At 38.6% G+C, this 21,297-nt stretch overlaps 5 protein-coding genes across 5 annotated transcripts; 3 read left to right on the forward strand and 2 right to left on the reverse strand.

Annotated features, from left to right (window-relative positions):
• Positions 1–8,674: 8,674 nt before the first annotated feature.
• EAF02_001252 (uncharacterized protein) lies at positions 8,675–11,234 on the reverse strand. Its single transcript, XM_038897300.1, has 3 exons — positions 10,523–11,234; positions 10,330–10,460; positions 8,675–10,268 (listed from the first exon to the last, which is right to left on the reverse strand). The coding sequence occupies exons 1-3, from the start codon at positions 10,584–10,586 to the stop codon at positions 8,979–8,981; spliced, it is 1,485 nt and encodes a 494-aa protein (XP_038764159.1). The 5' UTR covers positions 10,587–11,234; the 3' UTR covers positions 8,675–8,978.
• Positions 11,235–12,997: 1,763 nt separating this feature from the next.
• Positions 12,998–14,267, forward strand: EAF02_001253 (uncharacterized protein; the record flags this gene model as incomplete). The annotated part of the gene is made up of 3 exons (XM_038897301.1): positions 12,998–13,332; positions 13,382–14,038; positions 14,096–14,267. 3 exons carry the CDS (start codon positions 12,998–13,000, stop codon positions 14,265–14,267), a joined length of 1,164 nt encoding a protein of 387 aa, XP_038764160.1.
• Positions 14,268–14,668: 401 nt separating this feature from the next.
• Positions 14,669–18,387, reverse strand: EAF02_001254 (uncharacterized protein). The gene is made up of 3 exons (XM_038897302.1): positions 18,116–18,387; positions 17,891–18,006; positions 14,669–17,828 (listed from the first exon to the last, which is right to left on the reverse strand). Exons 1-3 carry the CDS (start codon positions 18,246–18,248, stop codon positions 16,227–16,229), a joined length of 1,851 nt encoding a protein of 616 aa, XP_038764161.1. The 5' UTR covers positions 18,249–18,387; the 3' UTR covers positions 14,669–16,226.
• EAF02_001255 (uncharacterized protein) lies at positions 14,835–15,866 on the forward strand (the record flags this gene model as incomplete). The annotated part of the gene is made up of 1 exon (XM_038897303.1): positions 14,835–15,866. The coding sequence occupies one exon, from the start codon at positions 14,835–14,837 to the stop codon at positions 15,864–15,866; it is 1,032 nt and encodes a 343-aa protein (XP_038764162.1).
• A 750-nt stretch (positions 18,388–19,137) lies between the features above and the next one.
• Positions 19,138–20,967, forward strand: EAF02_001256 (uncharacterized protein; the record flags this gene model as incomplete). Its single annotated transcript, XM_038897304.1, has 3 exons — positions 19,138–19,334; positions 19,683–20,713; positions 20,762–20,967. 3 exons carry the CDS (start codon positions 19,138–19,140, stop codon positions 20,965–20,967), a joined length of 1,434 nt encoding a protein of 477 aa, XP_038764163.1.
• Positions 20,968–21,297: the final 330 nt, after the last annotated feature.

A 21,297-nucleotide genomic window follows, 5' to 3' on the forward strand; every position in this document is an offset into this window, starting at 1 on the left:
AATCTATGAGAGATTGAGTATTGTATGAATATCCGTTCTTCGAAAGTGTGCATGGTAGGTTCATGGAATCACCTCCCATTAGTTTTGTCAAATCGAGGAATCTCATGTCCCGGATCGCGCTTAGGAGGGAACTTCTACCTAAGCGTGTTGATTTAAACGTTGGTCTTCGGCAGTGCGAGCGGACTCGACAGCTTCCGCTTGCACTTCTTGGTTTACATCCTCCTCGGCATTCTCTTCTACATCGTAGAACTCTTCGTCTTCTCCAATCTCTTGGATCTCGGCCATAGCGCTTACATTACCTGTGCGTGGCGTGAAACTGGGATTCACTCCCGATGCGGGGGCGGTAGTACTACGATTGAAATTGTTTCCTGGAGATGGAGTGTTGTTTGGCTTGAAGGTTCCTGTATAGCCAGTAGGAGTGCGAGGAGGATATTGGGTGTGAAACTGAGTAGATGGGTTCGAATTACCCGATGAGCGGAGAGTGCTTCTAGGGGTAGTCGACGAATCGGTGTACTAGATGGCTTTCTAAGAGGTGTCTCTTTAGTCGTTCTGTGACGATTGCGTTCTCGAAGCGTAACTTCGAGTTCGTCGATCTCAGTAAGCTTGGTAGCCAGGTCCTCAACAGTGTAGCATTCGTTGATGTGGAGGCCAATAGCTCGTCGGAGGAAAATCGGATATTTTTCTTTCCAGATCGCGGAGGAGAGTTGTCGGATCGGTGATTTCCGCCTGTGTAGCTAATAGTCTAAACCTGCGATACCATACTAGGAAGTTTCCTCGTTGGGTGTTATTAGGCATAACCAGTGTTCGTACTCAGTTCGTGCGTGATCGGCTTCGGCCGGGTTCTTGTAAATGGCTGCGAGCTGATCGATCAATTGCTGTCCTGTCAAGCGGGGGACTGAGTGTACAGCGAGAACACGTGTTCTTGTGCCTCTCCTTCCGTCTGATCTACTACATAAGATCGCCGTTGCGCTTCCGAGATGAGCGAATTTCGTAAAGTTCGAGTCGCTCGGTGACCAATAGCTGCCAGAGGCTTGCTTTCGGCTCCACACCATCTTTGAGTTTGGATGAAAGATTGGTGGCTTCGGAATGTACGGACGCTCTACTGCAGTGGTAGGTGAACGAGAGTGGGGTGTTCGGTGAATTTGTGGGTCGCTCGGCAGGGCGACCGGGTTTGAGAGGGGTCTGCTATCGGTACTCGGAAGGGATCGTCGCGAAGACTGACTTCGCGAGCGGGGGGTTTTTCTTGTTCTTCTTTCCTTTTCCCGGTAGTAGGAGATGCCCTCTCAATAGAATCGACTGGAACATCAGGAGTCCGGACTCCGCGATTCGCAAGGGAATCTGCGTGATGTTGCTGTCGGTGTCTTGGAGGTTGAGATGGGTGAGCGGTACTAAGACTACGCTGTAACAATTCGTCTTTGAGTCTTGCGATTTCGTTCCGCAAGTCCTCAAAGTCTTTAAGGGTCGGCACTTGTTCTTCCTGTGACGGGAGAGTGTGCGTCGGCATGCTACCCTCGAGAGTTAATGCCTCGATCGAGGAGTCGTTTCCAGGCTGTTTACCCTTTCCACGTCTATCAGTATTTACATTAGAACCGTAAGGACTGTAACCGTCGCTCCGTTGAGATTGACTGTCGTCGGCTGGGGGCGCTCGGCCGGCGAGAGGGGGAGAGCGATGGAGTCCCTTTGAGGTAAATGGGTCGGACATGATAGCGGTACTTGTAACTCTGTATGTTGGGGTTTGTTGTCTTCCGTCGAGTAGATTTACTCGGAATCAGCCCTCTTCCTATAAGTAATATCGAACGTCCTCGATATACCCAAGAAGGTATTATGGTTATAAGGTATTATTTGATCGGCCACCAGATGGCCGTGCGATCGTATAGTGAGTTTGTAGATAATGTGACACTTTGCCTTAGAAGAACTGCGAGAGCAGGGTACAATTTATCCTTAGAATCTACAACTACAGAATCGGGAGCAAAGCGCTCGTAGAGCGCTCCTATATACTAGCTATGTACACGTGATCGTGCACGTGCGCAAGCGCGCACGTGAGCGATCGCAGCTGCGATTGGGTGCGATCCGTGACAATTTTTATAACAATGTTTATCAAATAAGGGTAATAAGTAGCTCAACTTTGAGAGATTTAGAGTGATTACAGTATATCGGGAGTAACGGTGAAGTTCAAATGCTTGGAGATAATCAAGGAGTGTTAGTACTAATCAAGAATCTATATCTATATGAGCAATCAAAGCATATTGATATATATCATTATTTCATTCGGGATCTTATAGAAAATGTCTAGTCAATATTAGTTATATCAATACAAATGATATGGTTGTAGATGGATTAATAAAATTATGTGTAAGAGTAATATTTGAGAGATTCAAAAATATGCTAGGGCTTCAAAACTAATTATAGAAGTTAAGAGAGTACGCTTTCTGGGGGAGTGTTGGAAGTTGTGGTATGTGTACTATGTTACTATACATATATCATTTCCACTTTATAGTTAGATTTTACCTTAGTACTACTAATCTACATAGTCAATATTACATGCATTCCACTGGCCTGCTCCTTCATTGTGAACAGAAAGTCTAATTATTTAAATTTATATATTAGTATTTATAAAACTAATAAATATTATATCTTTATATTTGTTTTAATTCTTGATTAATATTCAAGTTTTCAAGTTAATCTTTTCAAGTTTTCTAATTTTATTATTCTCTTTTTTATCATCAGATTCCTTTTTTTCCTCTTCCTCTTTCTTATTAATATCGATTTCCCAATTCTCAAAATCTATTTGGAATTATTTGATTTAGATTCTAATACAGAGTTATTATTATTTTGAATAAGGTTTTTTGTTTTTAATACTTTTCTAAATAAAATTAATTAAAATCAGATTTTCATTTGAATCTATATATTAGGATTATTGCATTTCGATATTCAATCGAGTTTGTATAATTATTTCATTTTGTTTATTCTTCAATACCTTTAAAAAAAGACAAAAAGACCATTGTCCTCCGCAAGGAGCCCAACTGGTTCAGTAGTATAGTGATCGGGCCACTCTCCCACTATTCTACAACTTAAGGCTATAGCGATCTGATCTATATAAATCTATTTTATATATCACCTTATAGACCACTTTAGTATAAACCTTTTAATACAATTTTACTAAATTCTAACAATCTATTACTAACCCTAATAGAGTTTTTTTATTATAAACTATAAAAGCGATCGATCGAATGCTGAAAGGAAACTGATCTTCTCTTCAGTTGTTATTACTGTGCTTATATGTTACTCCACTACTTAGCGGAACCATTGTTCCGACTATTTCTTTTGAGTAATCTAATAATTGAATCCTCTGTTTTTATAAAGCATCATTATATATACACCTACTTCTTTGAAGTAATATATTTATATATATTGCTTCTGCCTATATGGTTTTATAATAAAAGTAATCATACAATCAAAGCACTCCTTTTCACAAGTAATAGAAAGTGCTAGGAATATAGAGCCGATCAAACAACTCTATTTGTAAATATTACACTGGCTTGTTTAGGATATATAAAAGGAACTGGGTTTACCCTATAAGGTTTTACTAGCATACACATCAACACCTTTCTGTATTTGTAACTCTAGATCTAGCCACATCTTTCATACCCCTAGGGAGGTCCCCTACAAGACGTTAATCACTATAAATAAATAAAAAAAATACCTTTAAAAAATCAGAAGTTTTACAAAGCACTTTCAAAATATAAGAAATCTGATACTTTTTCCTATCTTTCTCTTTTTCGACTTCTAGCTTTTTAGATATTATTTTTGTTTTTGATTATATATATTTCTAGCTTTTCGTTTTTGTAAATATTCTTTTTGCTTTTCCTATAGCTTCTTTTTATTAGATTTAATTATTACTAATATCTTTTTGATTCTTTAAAGCTTAAAAGAGATTCAATATTATAAATATAATGCTTATTATTATTATTATTATTGTTATTCCTAAAAGTATATTGTTTATATTATTTATAATATTTTGTATTTGGAATAACTATATTTCATAAGAAATAAATAGTATAATTAATTGAATTATACAATATGTAATATATTAATTTACAAATACACATTTCTAAATATTTAATTTTTCAATGCTTATTCCTTTTACTTTTATTCTTAAAGCTTTTTAGATATACATCCCTTGAATATTTGAAATCTTTTTTATAATAAACTGAAATAATTCAAATCTAAGTCTTGAAAATATTATATTCCAGGAAATCCTGTAATTATAATATAAACTACAAATGTATTATATAAAGAAGCTATGTTATATATTAATATCGGAAAGAGATTAATAAATAAATAAAAGCTAGGTATAGGTGAAAGATTATCTTTTTTTAAAAATAAGAATGTAAAGAAAACTTTAAAAGCAAAAATTCAAAATATAAGAAAATAGTTTAAAAAAGGAAAAGCAGAAATTATTAAAAGAGCTTATTAATGAAAAGTGGGAAGTAAATAAATCTTTTTTTGATTTCTAAGCTTCTTTTTTATTAATTAAATATAACAATTATATTATAAAAAATTAAAAAGTATCAAAAATCAATCGAATTGCTTTTGAAAAAAGCCCCTTTTCAATATTTAGTTAAAGAGGTTTCGGATTAATTTATATTTAATGAAAAATGTTGAAGGTAGAATGCTGCTGTTTTTGTAGTAATTCAAAAGGCAGTTGAATCCTTTATAGTTATTTGTTTTGAAAATGTGTTTTCTATTCTTTTTATTTATCAATTAAGTAAATTATTGATTTAATTTATAGTACTATAATATTATACATTTCATACAAAGAGACAAACTATTAAAAATACAGATAGCATTTTTCTTCAAAGAATAATAAAACTGGCAATCCTTGTTATTGGTGGATATTATACTTTGAGAGGTTAAATTTTATAGTTTTCTTACTAGCCATTGTGACGGACCTAAAGCTCTCTTCTTTACCACTAGGCCACACAACCCCAAAAGGGATAATTTAAGATCGAAAGATCTTAAAGAAGAGAGTCTATATACTAGATAATGTGACTCGTCACAGCCATTTCTCATTAGCCATTTCTCACCAGTCATTTCTCACTTGCCATTTCTTACTAGCCAGCTACTATATACTTATATTCTTTATTTCATATACCCAGAACTAGTGAATAGGTATTATTCGTATTTATATATTATTAATATCAAATAAGACAAAGGTATTGAAAGATATAATATTAATATCTAATTGAATAAATACAAAGGTTATATTGATAAAAATATATAATAAAAAGAATAGAATAAACAGAACTACTAAATCAAAAGCTATTAGAACTTAGAAGCCACTCTTTATTTAAAGCTTGTTATAAAGAAGTGAATAATAAAGGTATTTCATTATTTTCCTTTTTATACTGCTTTTTAAGCTCTCTATAGATTTTATTTACAAACTCTACTTGAAATAGGCCTATACGCATAAATATCAATAGCTCACCATAAGATTGACAAATATCAGGCACCGGATATTGTAGGAAATCAATAAGCTTGAAAGCAATATTAGCCCCTAGGAACTTATATTTGCTAGAATAGTTTTGTACGATTATATAATATACTTAATGTCAAAGAGATAATGGATTGTCGACTTGAGTATATAAGACACTAGAATGATTTCTCGATTTATTAAAATCTCTTAAAGATTCATTAATATAAAATAAACTATCTGTAATTTCAAAAGAGACAGTTTTTCGAGGCCTTTTTGATAATGTGTAGTTTGTAATAGATTGTTTATATCGCTTTATTTCTAATTATAAATCAATTAATAATAAAATATATCTCAAAAATATAAATTCCTTATTTTATATATCCCAGAACTATATTTATTTTATCTTTTAATATTTTTATTTAAGAAAGGTATAGAGTATATTGAATTAGTAAGATTATTCTCTTTATCCGAAGAAATGATTGTTTATTGCATTAAAGCTATAGGATGATATGTAAATTTATTATTAACTATACAAGTTTCAAATAGAAATTAAAGAATCGATTAGCTCTCTATATAATGACTTCGATGTCAATAATATTTTCGATTATTAGCTTCACTTGCTTGTAGAAGCATTTTCTATAAATGATTAGATATATAAGGCTACATAATATCATTCTTTTTATTGAATCTAGTATTTCAATTAGATAGGTTAAGAAGATACCGATACTCTATATAATATCCCTTAATCTAAATCAAATTAATTAGATCAAATAAACAATAAAAAAAGAGAACATTTATATTGAATTGATTTTCTTTTTAATTTAATTACTAGTTTGTCACGGAATTCACCGTATAGTGTAACCCTACGGTATTAATCCTAGTACTCCTCCGGAGTACTCATTCCCATGATTACTAAAACTATTTCATTCAGTTCATTTGTGTACCCTATATACCTAATTAGGCGACTCCATCGCTTGATCAGGGTATATAAAGCAGGTATGATCCTTATGATCACACCTCAAGTCAATCTAGTTTATTATCACTCTATATACCTATCTCCTGATCAAAGTGACCATTAGACATAGCTATTACCTCCGTGATATAGTTAGATTCTTATTACTATTAATATGTATCTTATACTCTAAAGCAATAGCTTATACAAATTGATTATAATAAAGTATTCTCTATCTAGTGAATTGATCTAATTATTAATTAATCTTTTGTAAATAATTTTATATTAAATTTAAAAAAAGCTTTTCATAAAGTTTCCATTTGAATTGATTTATAGATTTCTTCAAAATATCTTTGGTTTTAGTTTTCGGATCCACTGATTTATTCTTCCTTTCAATAATATCAGTAAAGGGATTCTTTTCATTTTCTAAACTATTACAAATATTATATTTTGGATTTTGATTGGTGTTATAGCTATTATTAACATTTCTCTCATTATTATTATTCTCATCGCTGTTTGTATCGATATTTATTGAGAGCCTCTTATTGATTTCGGAATTCTATTATATATTATAAATTAATATAATTAAAATAAGCTTTATTTAAATCAAATACCTGTATATAGCTTTTCTTTTTTGTAAAGAGTATTTTCTTCTGATTGAAGATGGTATTGTTATTATAAAAGGAATTAAATAATAAATCTCTAATAAGAGAAAAGAAGGAGGTATTATAATCTCAAAGTGTCACGGGGTGACACTAAGCCCTTTCTGTCCTGTCCTGTCCTGCTATATATGTGAGAGTAAGGTAGAACTTCCAGTTCTACCTCCTAGTCTTTTGGGCGTTTAGCTCAGCGGTAAAGCTTCTGAATACTCCCAGAGGTGATCCCGTGACACAAAGTTGGCTTTGAGATTTGGTTGCTTTTGCTATAGGTTTAAGTTTTCGTTTGAAATAACGAATTGAGGGAGAGGGACTTCGAGTTCGAGATTTTCTATCTCTTTTTTATATAGATATAAATTTTCAATTATTATCATTATCAATAATTTTCGACTTTCTAAATGCTTTCGAGATATTTTGGGTAATGATTGTATTATTAGCTATTAAAATAATTTTATATATAGAAAATAGCTTCAAAAATATTTCAAAAAAAGATTCTTTTTTTGAAAAGAAAAGAAAAAAAAAAAGATAAAATCAAAATGTATTTCTTTTCCAATTCTAAATACTTTTTAAGATTATTACTCTATTAAAGCTTTTTATATAGTTTTCAATTTTAAATATAGGGTTTTAATATCGAATTGAAATTTAAATTAAATATTCTAGAAAAACCACAAATTATTTGGCGGATTTGATATTCAAACTATAAAACCACAAATTAATAATCCGCTCTTTTTGAAGCGGATTGATATTATTGCGGAATCCGCAATAGCACAAAGTGCAGATTATTTCAGCAGATTCAGCACGGATTTTACATCCAAACTAGCCCTTAGACAGGTGAAAAGCCGGAACAAAGATTTTCTTTTCAGAATCGGGTTGCTCTTATTGCAACAAGATTCTTTCAAAGGTAGAATATACTATCACAGTGTGGTCTGGGTGCTAGATAAGATATATGATATTCTACGAGGTTGTGCAGAAGAAGGCGGGGAGGCGCCGACTATATGGAGGGTGGTTGCCTAAGGCATCCACCTAACTACGTATTGAACCCGTGACAAATATATATATATATATACATAGTAAATCAGTCATTCATCTTCCACCTCTACATCTACATCTACATCTACATCTACATCTACATCTACATCCATCTTCTCACAAGCAGTATATTACATTCCGTGTACAAATTCCTTATTTTCTTATTTTTTTTTTTCATCCAGTACTGCTTTTCTTATTATACATACTAAATACTACATATTACCAACGATCCTGATAAAAAAGGAAGAAAAACCAGTAACAATAGCTCTGGTAAATTTACAAAGAGGAACTACTTCGCGAGCTATATCTATCCTATCTATGATTTTATATACCTGATTGAGCGCATCTCCTCAAATATATCTCAGAGAACAAAGCTTACATGACCAGATATCTACTGACTCGCCTATGAATCTAAGCAAGGAGAATCGTCTTCAGAAGGGGCGACATTCTGATTATGAGACTCCTTCCTTTTCAAAAACATGAGAGTCTGTGTATTCACCACTCATGTAAAACTCATGTAGACATTCATCACACCACTTGTATCACATAGAGAAGGATAAATATTTACTTAGCTACAGAACCATTGAGTGTATTCATAGTAACCAAGCCTGAGTCTAAGCATAACTAATATTTCTAACTATTCGCTCACCAATTTCGAACCCGAGAGTTTAGAAATAAAAATACATCGAATCTCGCAACTAAGGATCCAATATCCATCGAAGCCCACCAAAGACACACAATAAACTCCCCAAATACCCTCCAAAATAAGACCCAATCCCATGGTATGCTAATATCCTATAAAAACGCCTATCATCTATTCATAATGCGTGCCCATCTCGATTTCCATTCCCATCCCCACACTTCCTTATTGAGAGGTAAGAGCGTTACTCATACCCATTAACGCCATGCCCACAAATGCAAAAGAAATGCACAAGCTTCTATTATGATTCAGACCCAGGCACTCCGCGAAAAGATGCAATGCGACACTAGCCATAATACCCCCCGTGATACCAAACATACATCCATAAGCCACAATATTAGGCGCATGACCTTCCCGTCCGGCAATTGAAAACCATGCGGCTGCAATTGCGGCACCGGCTGGCTGTGACACACCTCCAAGGAAGGAACTCCAGAAGATAGCTCGTGGTCGGCTACCAAGTGCTAGGTATAATGGTAAAGCCATTGCAAACCCTTCAGTGATGTTATGAACAAGTAAAGCTAAAAAGACAGAAACTCCAAGTTCGGGGTTTGCATGGTTTGTAGCAAATGTAATAAAACCTTCTGGTAATTTATGTAGTCCAATAGCTATACTTGTTTGAAGACCAATATCCATGAACGCATTTTCGGGAACGTGGTGATGATGTTGTTGAGCTTCAATGTCAGAGTCATGACAATTGGGAATTTCCGTTTCGGAAGTAGCCCTGCGTAATTGTGCTGAACTATCTGGAGCCACTTCTTCATCTTCTTCTGGTAATGTGAAAGAATGAGATCGGGTTGACAAGGTGCCTGTGGGAGTTCGCGCCGGATAAGGAATTTTTGTACTCATGGGGGTTTTCAAGCATTCTCGTCCACAAAGGTCAGAATATCCAAAACATGGTCCACTCTCGTCACAATTGGCCTTCCTATCCTTTACAAAAGACATCACCCTGTCATGAACTACCATGAGCGATGGTCGCCTGGTAAGATTATGGGATTGGCGGCGATTGCTTGACTGAGAATCTTTATTTGGTGGTGCAAGAGCTTCAATTGAAGGCTTTCCATTCTCTCCGACATGTGAAGCGAGAAGTGGTGTAGTTTCCGTCATCGCACCGTTTCCTTGATTGACTGCTACATGAGAACTCGATTTTGATAGTGGAAGATGATTATCATGGTGGTCATCAAAGCCATCGAAGGTTTGGTGATTGTGGCTGTGGTTGTGGTTGTGGTTGTGGTCGTGGTCGTGGTCGTGATGCGCTGCATCTTGATTGTGAGAATGATCGCAATGTGAGACATGCGAGGGGATAAATTGATGCATGAGTCTCGAAACAATTTGTATGCCAATGAATCCTGCAGCGAAACAAGCCAGAAGAGTCCATGCAGCAGCTTGAGCTGTATAACCACCCTCCATCAGATATTTTTTCGATGATGGGAGCATACTATATAGCGAAGAGAATATCTAACAAAAGAAATGTATGGTTAGTAAACAAGTAGACGAATGGATGAAAGATAGAACCTACCATTACACCAAAACTCAAACTTAAAGATGCAGCTAGGAAAGCATTGTTATCTTGTATCCTGAAATTCTTCTTGCTGGGGATATATCTAATCAATAGATCTATGCATATTATGCAACTACCAATGACACATGCTAAAAACTGTCGTTAGAGTTGATCAAACATCGGTCCATGGACCACGGAGTATTATACTGACCTATTCCACTGATAATAGCCATGATCCACCCTCTCATATCATTACTCAACGAGTCTGCCTCCATACTGACGGCTTGTGATGCCACTTTTATAATGATATATTCCTACTTCCTCAAACACTCTCTCCGTCTGCGGGGTTGAAATACAAGTAGTAACTCAAAAATGTATCCAATACAAGGTGGCACAAGGTCGAACTAGGTCAAATCTGACTGTATGGGCTGTCGCAGGTTATCCCCGATGTTGTTGCAGAAGGTAGTATTGAAGGTGGTATTGTTGCATGTGTTGTCACAGTGGGATTAATGTAGATCGAGGTGATGTAGCTATGAGTGTCCAAATGATCCAAAGTGCAGTTCAAAAGTAGACAAGAAAAAGTCTCGGAAGGAGCAAGAGTATATTAGGATTTTAGGTGAATGTGAGACTGGCGAAGCAAACAATCTTTGAAGGAGGTAACAAAGTAACGGTGTAAGAGAGTGAAAGAACGAAAGAGTTAGAGGAAGAAGACGAACAGAATATTCACAGGTTTTCGCGGCTATAGGAAATGAATTGTCTTATGTCATAGGTTGCTGTGAAATAATGAAGAAGAAGAAGATGATGATGATAATGATAATCGAATGACAATAACAATAACAATGACAATGACAAGAATGATGAGAATGAATACACGATGAATATTATTAAGCTACTCTACCTTGTCGTATCAGTAGGAAGAATAATAAAATTACCTAGGAAGACCTTGATGGCTTGGTGCAAGAAGACAACAAGAAAGTCAGAGAGACCCGAATTCAATTTTCTCCAAAAGGTTAAATCATAAATAAATCATGTAAATCATAGATGCATCCATCTATCCTTTCTGATTGGTCAATAGATATAAATTCACATTAAATCCCGAGTTTTTAATTCGTCATTGAGAAAAAAGAAAATATAGACAAGGCGGAGTCGTATGAACCTTAACTCGATCCTTTTAACCATCAAGGTTCTCATATTGATCCCGCCACACCGCTGTCCTTGACAATTGGTTCCACGTGCAGCTCTCGAGATTATTCATCTCCTTGACATCGATGTTGATTGGCCATGATGTCTATCGAGTAATTGCTTTTTCTTTGTTTTGTTGTTCGAGTCAAGATTTGTTTGTTTATACGATGTGGTTCAGATAAGAAAACACCTACGAGATCAAGAACGAGCCGCAGTAGCGTAGATGCATATACAGGTGGAAAATGTCACTTACGTTATCTTGATTGCGTGTCTACGATATGTACTCCTCCATTCCATTCCATTCCATTCCGCCCGGATGTCTAAAATCATTTGGAAGAATAGTACTTCAGTATCTAATTCTAATTTAAAGAGTGCTACAGCTATTCTACTCGAGCTCACATCATCGAGATGCATTACCCAGTATCCTTCGAGATCAGTTGTCGATTCTCGGAGTTAGGTGTAGATATCTTGAGCGCATTAGACGACTATTCTAGAAAGATTTTTGTATAAGAATCGAATTATTGAGAAGTGTACCAATTCTATAAGGGTTTAATGTTCTGGCGGGACTCGAGTCTTTGAATGTATCCCTATATAATCTCAATATGAGACCTGTATAGATCCCAGATCCCAGCTTGAACTAGACACCCGGGGTTCTTAGGCGAGGTCCTCAGGGGGGCAAGGTGGGCTTTCAGTATCCAATTATCAGTTTTCTCATCCCAAGACTACCATCTGAATGATTGATCGAATTACTCATTTATGTAGAGTTCTCATCCTAAACTATCATCCAAATACATGTGAATTGTGTCATCGAAATGACTCGACATAAACCGTATATTCCTGATGATGTGGCTTTGATATTGTAGTATTTCAGTGACTCGAAATGAATCGTATAGTCATGGTGATGTGATTTTGATGTCGTAGTGACTCGAAAATGTCTCCAAATGACAAATCTGAAAGCTTCAACCCGCCTCCAGAGGTGCTCAAATAGACCCGGTTCCCCCCATTTGGACTTGCTTCCTTCTTCAACAAACATCATCAAAATCCACAACTAATGCAATAACTACTTTTCGTATCATTCGACTTCAAATCACACAAACTACCCTCAATAATCAACCTACCTTAAACAACGAACCTATCCTAAACAACAACCTATCCTAAACAACCAACCTACTCTCAACAACCAACCTACCCTCAATAATCAACCACCTTAAACAATCTACCTACCTTAAACTATCTCAAACAATCTACCTGCCTTAAACAACGAACCTACCCTCAACAACCAAACTACCCTTAACAACCAACCCACCTTAAACAATCTATCTACCTTAAATTACCTCAAACAATCAACCTACCTTAAACAACCAAACTACCCTCAACAACGAACCTACCTCAAACAACCAACCATCTTTTCAAAATCAGACCTCAAACTCTGGTAGATACCCGTTGTCTTTTGACACTTCGTTGAACATTGACTTACTTCTACTTAACTTTAAAGCTTAGCAATATGTCCACTTCCAACGAAGAATCTACCCCTGCGCCAACTCCCACACATCCTGTGTCCAAACACCTTAGGTTTTGGCAGGGCGAAAAGAACCCTCACCCAGATGTGCACGGCTTGTATAAAAAACGCCTAGATTGGAGAGCACTCAACTCCATGCGAAAGGAAGATAGAGAAAAGTTGGTGATTCAACGTGCCAACTTTTTCTATCACTGTTTTCCACTAACCCATTCCGTTCCTGGAGCCGTCTGGTTCCAGATTTTTGAAACACGAATAAAAGCTGCGGAGGCTGGAGATTTGGGCAAGGAAGGATCTGACCGACCAGAAAGAATGCCACTCGAGTATGCTTTTAACATTTTTAATTTTGTTTTTAACTAACGTCATTTTTAGTATTTTGAACGCAAAATACGAAAGAAGTAATGATGACCGGTCGTATTTTAATTATCAACACGTAGAAGGACCAAAGCTTAAACCCGAACAAGTCGAAAAAGGCTTTCGAGAGACCATTGCGAAGTTTGAGGAAACTGAGCTCTGTAGACGATTCGAAAGCTTTTTCGAGGAACTTTGCAAAGATGTAAAGTTTGACAAGATTGTTGCCTTTGGAACTGGCCCAATCGCTGCAATCGACGCCGGAAGTTCATCATTTCGAGTAAGAAACCAGGTTCAGCATGCAAGCATGTTAACAATTCGACGAGTCTGGGAGCGCTACCACCCAGGAAAGAGACTTTCAATCTACCTCCAAGATCCTGCGTACAACGAACGTTGCGTAGAAGTTGCAGACAAATACAACATGCAAATCGTCGATGGTGATTTTGGTCATCAAATGGGCTGGCTCAAAATTGACAAATCGACCTTGGTTATGGCATTGAATTGCACCTTCCCTGTTGCACGACTGGTGTCTGAAATTGTAAGGCCAGCAGCTCTGTACTTCGGGAAGGCGGAAGTAAAGGAGTTTACTGAATTCAAAAAAGATGATGGGAACCGGGTGTTCTCGTCCCCACTCGCACTTCCTGGCGGAGGCGTTGTTGATCTTCCAGGCTTGGGAGCGTAAGTCACAAGAATTCCACTGTGTTTGGTTCAATAATCTAACGTGAATCGTCTTAGAACTCAGCCATCTTGGCCATCATTTGAAACAGAGTATAGTGAGAAGTTACTTAATGTCGAGGGACTATCTGTTGGGGAAGAGACAGATCCTATCCGTACAAAACCGACATTCGAAGGATACAAGGGTTTCAGTCATCTCGGAGCTAACCCTATATTGTATATTCGAAAGTAGGGATTGGAAAAGTCCCAGAGACTATTGTACATTATCAATTTCTTAACACGTTGTTTTTAGCATAATATGCTTGGAGGGAGTAAAGAGGACTAGGTAGACCAAAAAAATTGCATGGCTTTTCATAAACATTAGCTTATTCATACACTGCTTATTCGTGAGAGAAAAACTGACCGGAATTGACCACTAATGAAGCTCTTCAATGATTCAATTGTTCCATTTCAATTCAGAGAATTAAAAGTCTAAATAGTATAATAATTGGAAAAGTATTCAAGGATTTATTTCATACTATTGACTATTGTAAGTTTAGTAATCAAGCACTGCGTGATTTGATTGTTGTAGATCTAACCCTCGGAAAAACTCTGGGCTTCCGAGACAGTTTTCCGAGACATGTCAGGAAAGTTCAACTGACATCAACACGAAGAAACCTCGTTCTAAAAAAAAAGCTCACGCGGAAATATCGACATCGTGATCATAGACTCACACATTGATCACCCCCAAAATAAATCCCATAAATAATCTCCCTCTTCCATTCGGTACGAGCTCTCGTCAAGCTCGATTCTCTCTGTCATGTCCAAAACTACCTTAGCAATTATAGCAGGCGTTTCTGCAGCCACAGGCGCCGGTATCACCGCCGCCATGTATTCCACACGATCTGAAAAGAAAACCCAAGCAGCAGCAAGCTCAACAGCAGTCACAGCATCCTCTACTTCTTCTGCGCATTCGCCAGTACCTCTCCCAATCGGCCAATCCATGATCAAAGATGTCATAGCACCAGTCGACCCCGCAGGTCTTTTTCAATACGGATTTCCAGGACCCGTCGCAGATCTAGCGACGAGAAATGCGTTAATATCTTCATTCGATCGAAGACTTCGAAATCCTTCTTGGGTTGCAGAACATATAACTCCCGCCTCACTTGCAACTCAAAACGGCGATCGCAAACATTCCTATTTTGTCGAAGACCCCTCTGTCCCCGAAAAATTTCGCGGTAAATTGAAGGACTATGTTCGATCTGGTTACGATCGCGGACACCAAGTACCTGCCGCAGACGCAAAATGGAGTCAAGAAGCCATGAACGATACCTTTTTCCTCACAAACATGTGTCCGCAAGTAGGAGAAGGATTCAACCGCGATTACTGGGCGCATTTTGAGGATTTTTGTCGCAGACTTACGACTCGATACCCAAGTGTGAGAATCGTTACTGGACCTTTGTATTTGCCGAAACGGGATCCAGCGGATGGGAAATGGAGGGTTACTTATGAGGTTATTGGAAATCCACCAAATATTGCTGTACCGACACATTTCTACAAGGTTATCTTTGCGGAAGATGGTACTACAGCAGGTCCAGTAGCAGTTGGTGCGTTTGTGTTACCTAATGCGAGGATACCTAATGAGAAGCCGTTGACGGATTTTGAGGTACCTGTTGAGATGGTGGAGAGGGCTAGTGGGTTGGAATTCATGACGAAGTTGCCGGCGCAGAGGAGGAAGAGATTGTGTGATGACATGATGTGTGCGTTAGTTATTAAAGATTACTCGGATAGACAGAAGGCATTTGCAAAGGATAGTGCACCAAGGAGGACGAGTCCAAGACACACTTCTTAGATTTGGCATGTAATGGGCGGGGATTTGCAGCATATATACAGCATCGGCGAGCATTTCTGGTGGGATTGCATAGCATGGCGTTTGCTTTTTCTAAGAATAGTTTTCTTTTTTCGAATTTGCGTTGCTATTCATATACCATAACATTAATACCCTTCAATTGCATCACCAAGCAGATTCAAACTTTAATAAGAAACACATCTCGCTTGTTCTCGCGAGTGCATATATGTGAATAAGGACAATTCAAAAATTATCAATGTGACTACATTACAATTCGCCCAAACGCCCCATGCTTCATTTCGCCCGAAAATGCTATATTCTGGTATACAGTCCGAGTTTCACTCCCCAGAGATCAAATACCCACTATCGTGCTTGTCTAAATTTTCCCTGTCTTTGCATCGCTTGTAAACTTTCTTCTTGGCTTGGCAACGGTCCCCGCTTTCTAATTCCACCGCTACCACTTGATAGATCTGTACTATCTAAACCAGGTATTGGCATACCAGGAGGGGGTGGGGGAACAACGAAGCCAGGTGGGAGTTGAAAATTTGGTGGGAGCATTGGTGGTGGGGGTGGCATGCCTGGTGCCCCTGGAGGAGGCAAACCAGCCTTCATCATAATTGCCAAGGTATTGACATCTATATTTCCAGGTAAAGGTGGAGGTGGCATATTACCTCCGCTGAGCATAGGAGGAGGTGGAGGTGGGGGAACACGATTCATACCGGGGATAATTCCCATACCAGGTAATGGCAGACCGGGTATTCCTGTGGCGAAACCGGGTACCTTCGCAGGCATTTTCTGATCGACTAATCCTTCCATTTCGTCTTCAGCTTCTTGATCTTCTTCCTCTTGACGTTGGCGTCGCCCGCCGCGACGATCATAGGTTCCTTGCGCCTCGGCAGCTGAGTCACCAATATGATAGCGGTCTTTGAATGTATCTGTGTCACCAGGACGTACACGTGTCCAGAATCGAGTGATTCGATCATTGGAACCTGAAGCTAAGATGTGACCGAGAGGATGCCAATCAAGTGACCAGATAGCGAATTCATGAGCGTAGGTTAATTTATGAGCTGGATAGATGGTTTGAGCCGGTGTAGTAGTGGGGTCTGGACTATCGTAAGGAGCTATGGAAGGCTCCGTTCCAGCAGGATTGTTTGGTTCATCTAGGAGGTAGTGGAAAAGAGACCCATCAGCACCGCCAGTGCTCAAAAGTGAAGGGTGAATTGGATGCCATGCCAGGGTAGAAATGTCTTTATCATGGCCTTTGAGCAGACATACATCGCGCATCATTCGCAAGTCGAATACTCGTGCGGTTTGGTCTCGAGCTGAAGTGGCTAAGCAGTGGCCTCGTACTGGTTCAAAAACTGTTTTTGTGATTGTATTCTTATGTCCATGGAGAGTCGTCAGACACCGGCCACTGCGCGGATCCCATAACTTGACAAGATGATCTTTTGATCCAGAAACGAGTAATCCTTTAGTCGGATGCCAGTCAACACTTTTCGCGTCCCATCCATGTCCAGAGAGAATAGACTCCTCAACACCGCCAGCAAAATCAAAAATCTTTAGCTTAGAGTCATCCGAGGCCGTGACAAACTTTGAGTCGTTTGGACTAAATGCAAGGTCTCTTATAGGGTCATCATGTCCTTGAATGACTTTGACGTTGTTGAAATTCGGTTGCCAGTATTTGATCACTCCATCATGATCAGCTGATATCAACCAGTCATCGCTATGAGAATAAGACAAAGCGCGAATAGCAACATCATGTGCTTGCATAATTGTCTCGAAGTTGAAACCTGCGCCATTCCATAGAGTAAATTCTCCACTACTGGAGGCTGTGAGTAATCGTCGACCTTCTGGTGTCCATCTTACCACATTCACAGGGTGCTTGATTTTGTTGAGTGACGAATGTAAATGCCTCCCTGGAATCGAATCTGCTGCATTATGAATTCTTGCCAGCGGTGGTAACATCTATAAATAATTAGACCAAAAGCATCAAAATTAGCCTATGCGACTGGTTTAAGAATACTCACATCTATCATGTAACTTGGACTGGGTCTTTCCATTTCACCTTGGTAACCACCTTTATACCTTGGCTGACGATTACGCATCCAATGAACCATAGTAGAGCTATAATCCGTGACAGGACCTATAGAGAATTAGTAAATCAAGAGTTTCCAAGAAACGAGAAGATATAGATGAGCTTCCCAGCAGCCTGCCCTAATCGACAATTTAAAAAATTAAAGTATTTTACTTACGACGACCTCTCCCTCTCACGAAGTCCCTTTCACCACTCCCCTCTTCCTGTCCTCCATCATCTCTTCTTCCTCTTCCTCTTCCTTCCCTTTCTCGATCCCGTCCACCTCCATACTCTCGAGGTTCGTATGCCATTTTTATCAGTGCATCATTTCCTTCAATAATATTTGATCAAACGACTACTTTCTTCTTCGGCGAGGTCCGTTGAGTTTGATTCAGGATCATGTGTTTGGAACTTTCGAAGACTAGATGAATAAATAAAGCTCAGTCAAAGAGGTCATGCTTTCAGAAAATGGTCGCGACTTTGACATTTGATGAACAAGGATTCGCGATGACACGGAACGGAACAATGATTTATCGATGAGCCTGCTTAGTAATCAGACTTGTAGCCTCTGATGCCTCCACATGGACGATAAGGGCGATAAGGGCAAGGCTCATGAGAAAGATAGGTAACTTGGAATGCCATTGCCGTTCTTAAGGTACGGTCGGTGTCTTCACCAAATCATGTCTTGTGCTTGACTCTCTCCAGATCTGCCCAAATCTTCGAAGACTATGTTTGCTATTATTGATACTTGAAGATCTTGATAAATCCTCAATTTTCGACCGTCCTACACTTTTGTAAGACCGCTACTCGTATATCAATTAAGTTTGCGCCGCTACTCGACGGTCTTGGGTCTATCATCACTCATTCTCAGCCAATAATTGACCGCGGGAGGGGTTTGGCCAGTGAGGAATTTACTTTCATTACGGCTACAATAATTGTCTACGGTAAATATTCAAACACCTTTCCTTTCATTACACTCCCATTGATCAATTGATTCTCTTACTTTCACAGCTTCAAATATTATTCAAGTTATCGGGTAATTGCGCATATTGCTTGTTCATCCTTGTGCTTTCCCCTTGGTATCTCCCTTCGTTCTCTTGGAACATTGTTTATCAATCATTCCAGAGATCCATTCATTACTCGGTACATGTTCAAATACTAGCAGCTCGAATTTGAATACGGCTCTATGCGATCTTCGCAATGATGACCTCTGAAAATGCCACAGTAACTGGGACGGAGAGTGTGGCAGATATTTCTTCAACCATCAGGCGTTCTACACTTTCACATGTCAATGGTGCACACGGAAAGAAGAGGGCCAACATCAGCATCGCGGATTTCCCAAAACCTCTCACACAACAACATACGTCCGATTCACTTCGAAAATTTACACAAAAGAAGTATAGACATGTCGCTGCTGTTCATTCTCAACCTCGAACATCATGTCTTAGCCATGAAAGCGATGCGGCACCTAGCTTTCTTGGATTTAGAAATTTGATGGTGCTTGTTTTACTAATCTCAAATCTGCGATTGATGTTGGAAAATATTCGAAAGGTATATCTCCTCCCAGTCATATATTTCTCAATTGAAAGAAGAATCGGTTGCTTAAGAGGGGAAAGAGGGATCACGAAGTTTAGTCTGAATACCTCGTTTCTCTGCATATTTGACAACGCCGATGTTATGATTTTTAGCTTAGCTTTCACATTCAAACCTTGGCTTCATCGAATGCAGCTAACAATTCTTGATAGTATGGAGTTTTTGATATGTTTAAGATGTCACGATTATCGCAGACAAGATCTCATTCTAGGGGCTGCTCTTTACTTTATAATTCCATGCCATCTTTTTGTCGCCTACGTTGTCGAACTCGCCGCCGCGCAACAAGCAAGAGCTTCACTAAAGGGAAGCAAAAAGAGAGCTGGAATAGCGACGCCAGGTGGTAGCTATATTGCTACCCAGGCCGAACATGAGAAGTTCCATTCAACTTGGAAAGTAATAGCTTGGATACACGGACTGAACATAACGCTCTGTTTACTCATCACATCCATAATTGTCTACTTCTTCATACATCATCCCCTTATAGGCACAATAACCGAGGCACACGCAATCATTGTCTGGTTGAAAACGTATAGTTATGCATTCACCTGCCGCGATCTTCGACATGCTTATCTCCACCCCTCTAGTAAAGAGGAAGATGCATTGCCAGAAATATACAACAAATGTCCCTACCCACAGAATATCACGCTGAAGAACTTGACATACTTTTGGTGGGTTCCAACATTGGTTTACCAACCCGTTTATCCTCGGACAAACAAGATTAGATGGGTTTTTGTAGGTAAGAGGTTGGCAGAAGTTTTTGGTCTCAGTATTTTCATATGGGTTGCTAGCGCACAGTATGCGGCCCCTGTTCTTCAGAACTCCTTAGATAAGATGGCATCTCTAGATCTTCCTTCTATCCTCGAACGATTGATGAAGTTGTCTACGATATCTCTGGTCATATGGCTAGCAGGATTCTTCGCGTTATTCCAATCTTTTTTGAACGTTCTTGCAGAGGTCACAACATTTGGGGATAGGAACTTCTATGATGATTGGTGGAACTCGCCCAGCGTGGGAACATATTGGAGAACTTGGAACAAGCCTGTTTATCAATTCATGAAACGACATGTTTTCTCACCCCTCGTAGGCAGAGGCTGGAGTCCATACTCAGCGAGTGTTGCGGTATTTACATTCTCCGCTATTCTCCACGAATTGATGGTGGGCGTACCGACACATAACATGATTGGTAGGCTCACAGTGTGATTTTATGCTGTCATCTGCTAACAATCTTTAGGCGTTGCATTCATTGGCATGATGGCACAGCTACCACTCATTGCTATCACGACCCCGTTAGAGAAAATGAACGGCATAAATGGCAAGATTATCGGAAACTGTATCTTTTGGGTATCTTTCACCCTGGTTGGACAACCTCTTGCTGCATTACTTTACTTCTTCGCGTGGCAAGCTAAATACGGGAGTGTTAGCAAGCAGGTCAAATAATGGCAGTCCATATCACAGAAATGTTGGCTATTTTAACAGCGCCTTACTGCAGTCTTTAGAAACAAGTAGTATGGAAATTCTATGAGCCTGGCGACTCCCAGCACGGGTAACTACTACACTTAATCTTTCTGTAGCAATTAGACACAAAAATAGAGAAGCCACAATGCCTGGCTATCATTAATATGGTACGGAACTTTTGTCCCAAAATACTAGTGGTGAACAAACATTCCCTTGGAACTACCCAGTCGATGCAAGCCATAGAATCATTCAATGTTCCCTTACAAGATCAATGGATTCCAAGGTTCGCCCACTTTCCATTTCTCTGAACGC

Source organism: Botrytis sinoallii, assembly GCF_014898435.1.
Source record: "Botrytis sinoallii strain Bc 23 chromosome Unknown BSIN_001, whole genome shotgun sequence".
Classification (NCBI taxonomy): Eukaryota; Fungi; Ascomycota; class Leotiomycetes; order Helotiales; family Sclerotiniaceae; genus Botrytis; species Botrytis sinoallii.

Excerpts from the sequence above, each read along its gene's own strand:
- EAF02_001252 (XM_038897300.1), bottom strand. The coding sequence starts at position 10,586 with ATGGAGGCAGACTCGTTGAGTAATGATATGAGAGGGTGGATCATGGCT. Across the intron at positions 10,461-10,522 it reads GGCTATTATCAGTGGAATAG|CATGTGTCATTGGTAGTTGC; the intron begins GTCAGTATAATA and ends GACAGTTTTTAG. Across the intron at positions 10,269-10,329 it reads GTTTGAGTTTTGGTGTAATG|ATATTCTCTTCGCTATATAG; the intron begins GTAGGTTCTATC and ends TTCTTTTGTTAG.
- EAF02_001254 (XM_038897302.1), bottom strand. The coding sequence starts at position 18,248 with ATGGCATACGAACCTCGAGAGTATGGAGGTGGACGGGATCGAGAAAGG. Across the intron at positions 18,007-18,115 it reads CGTGAGAGGGAGAGGTCGTC|GTCCTGTCACGGATTATAGC; the intron begins GTAAGTAAAATA and ends AATTCTCTATAG. Across the intron at positions 17,829-17,890 it reads GTCCAAGTTACATGATAGAT|ATGTTACCACCGCTGGCAAG; the intron begins GTGAGTATTCTT and ends AATTATTTATAG.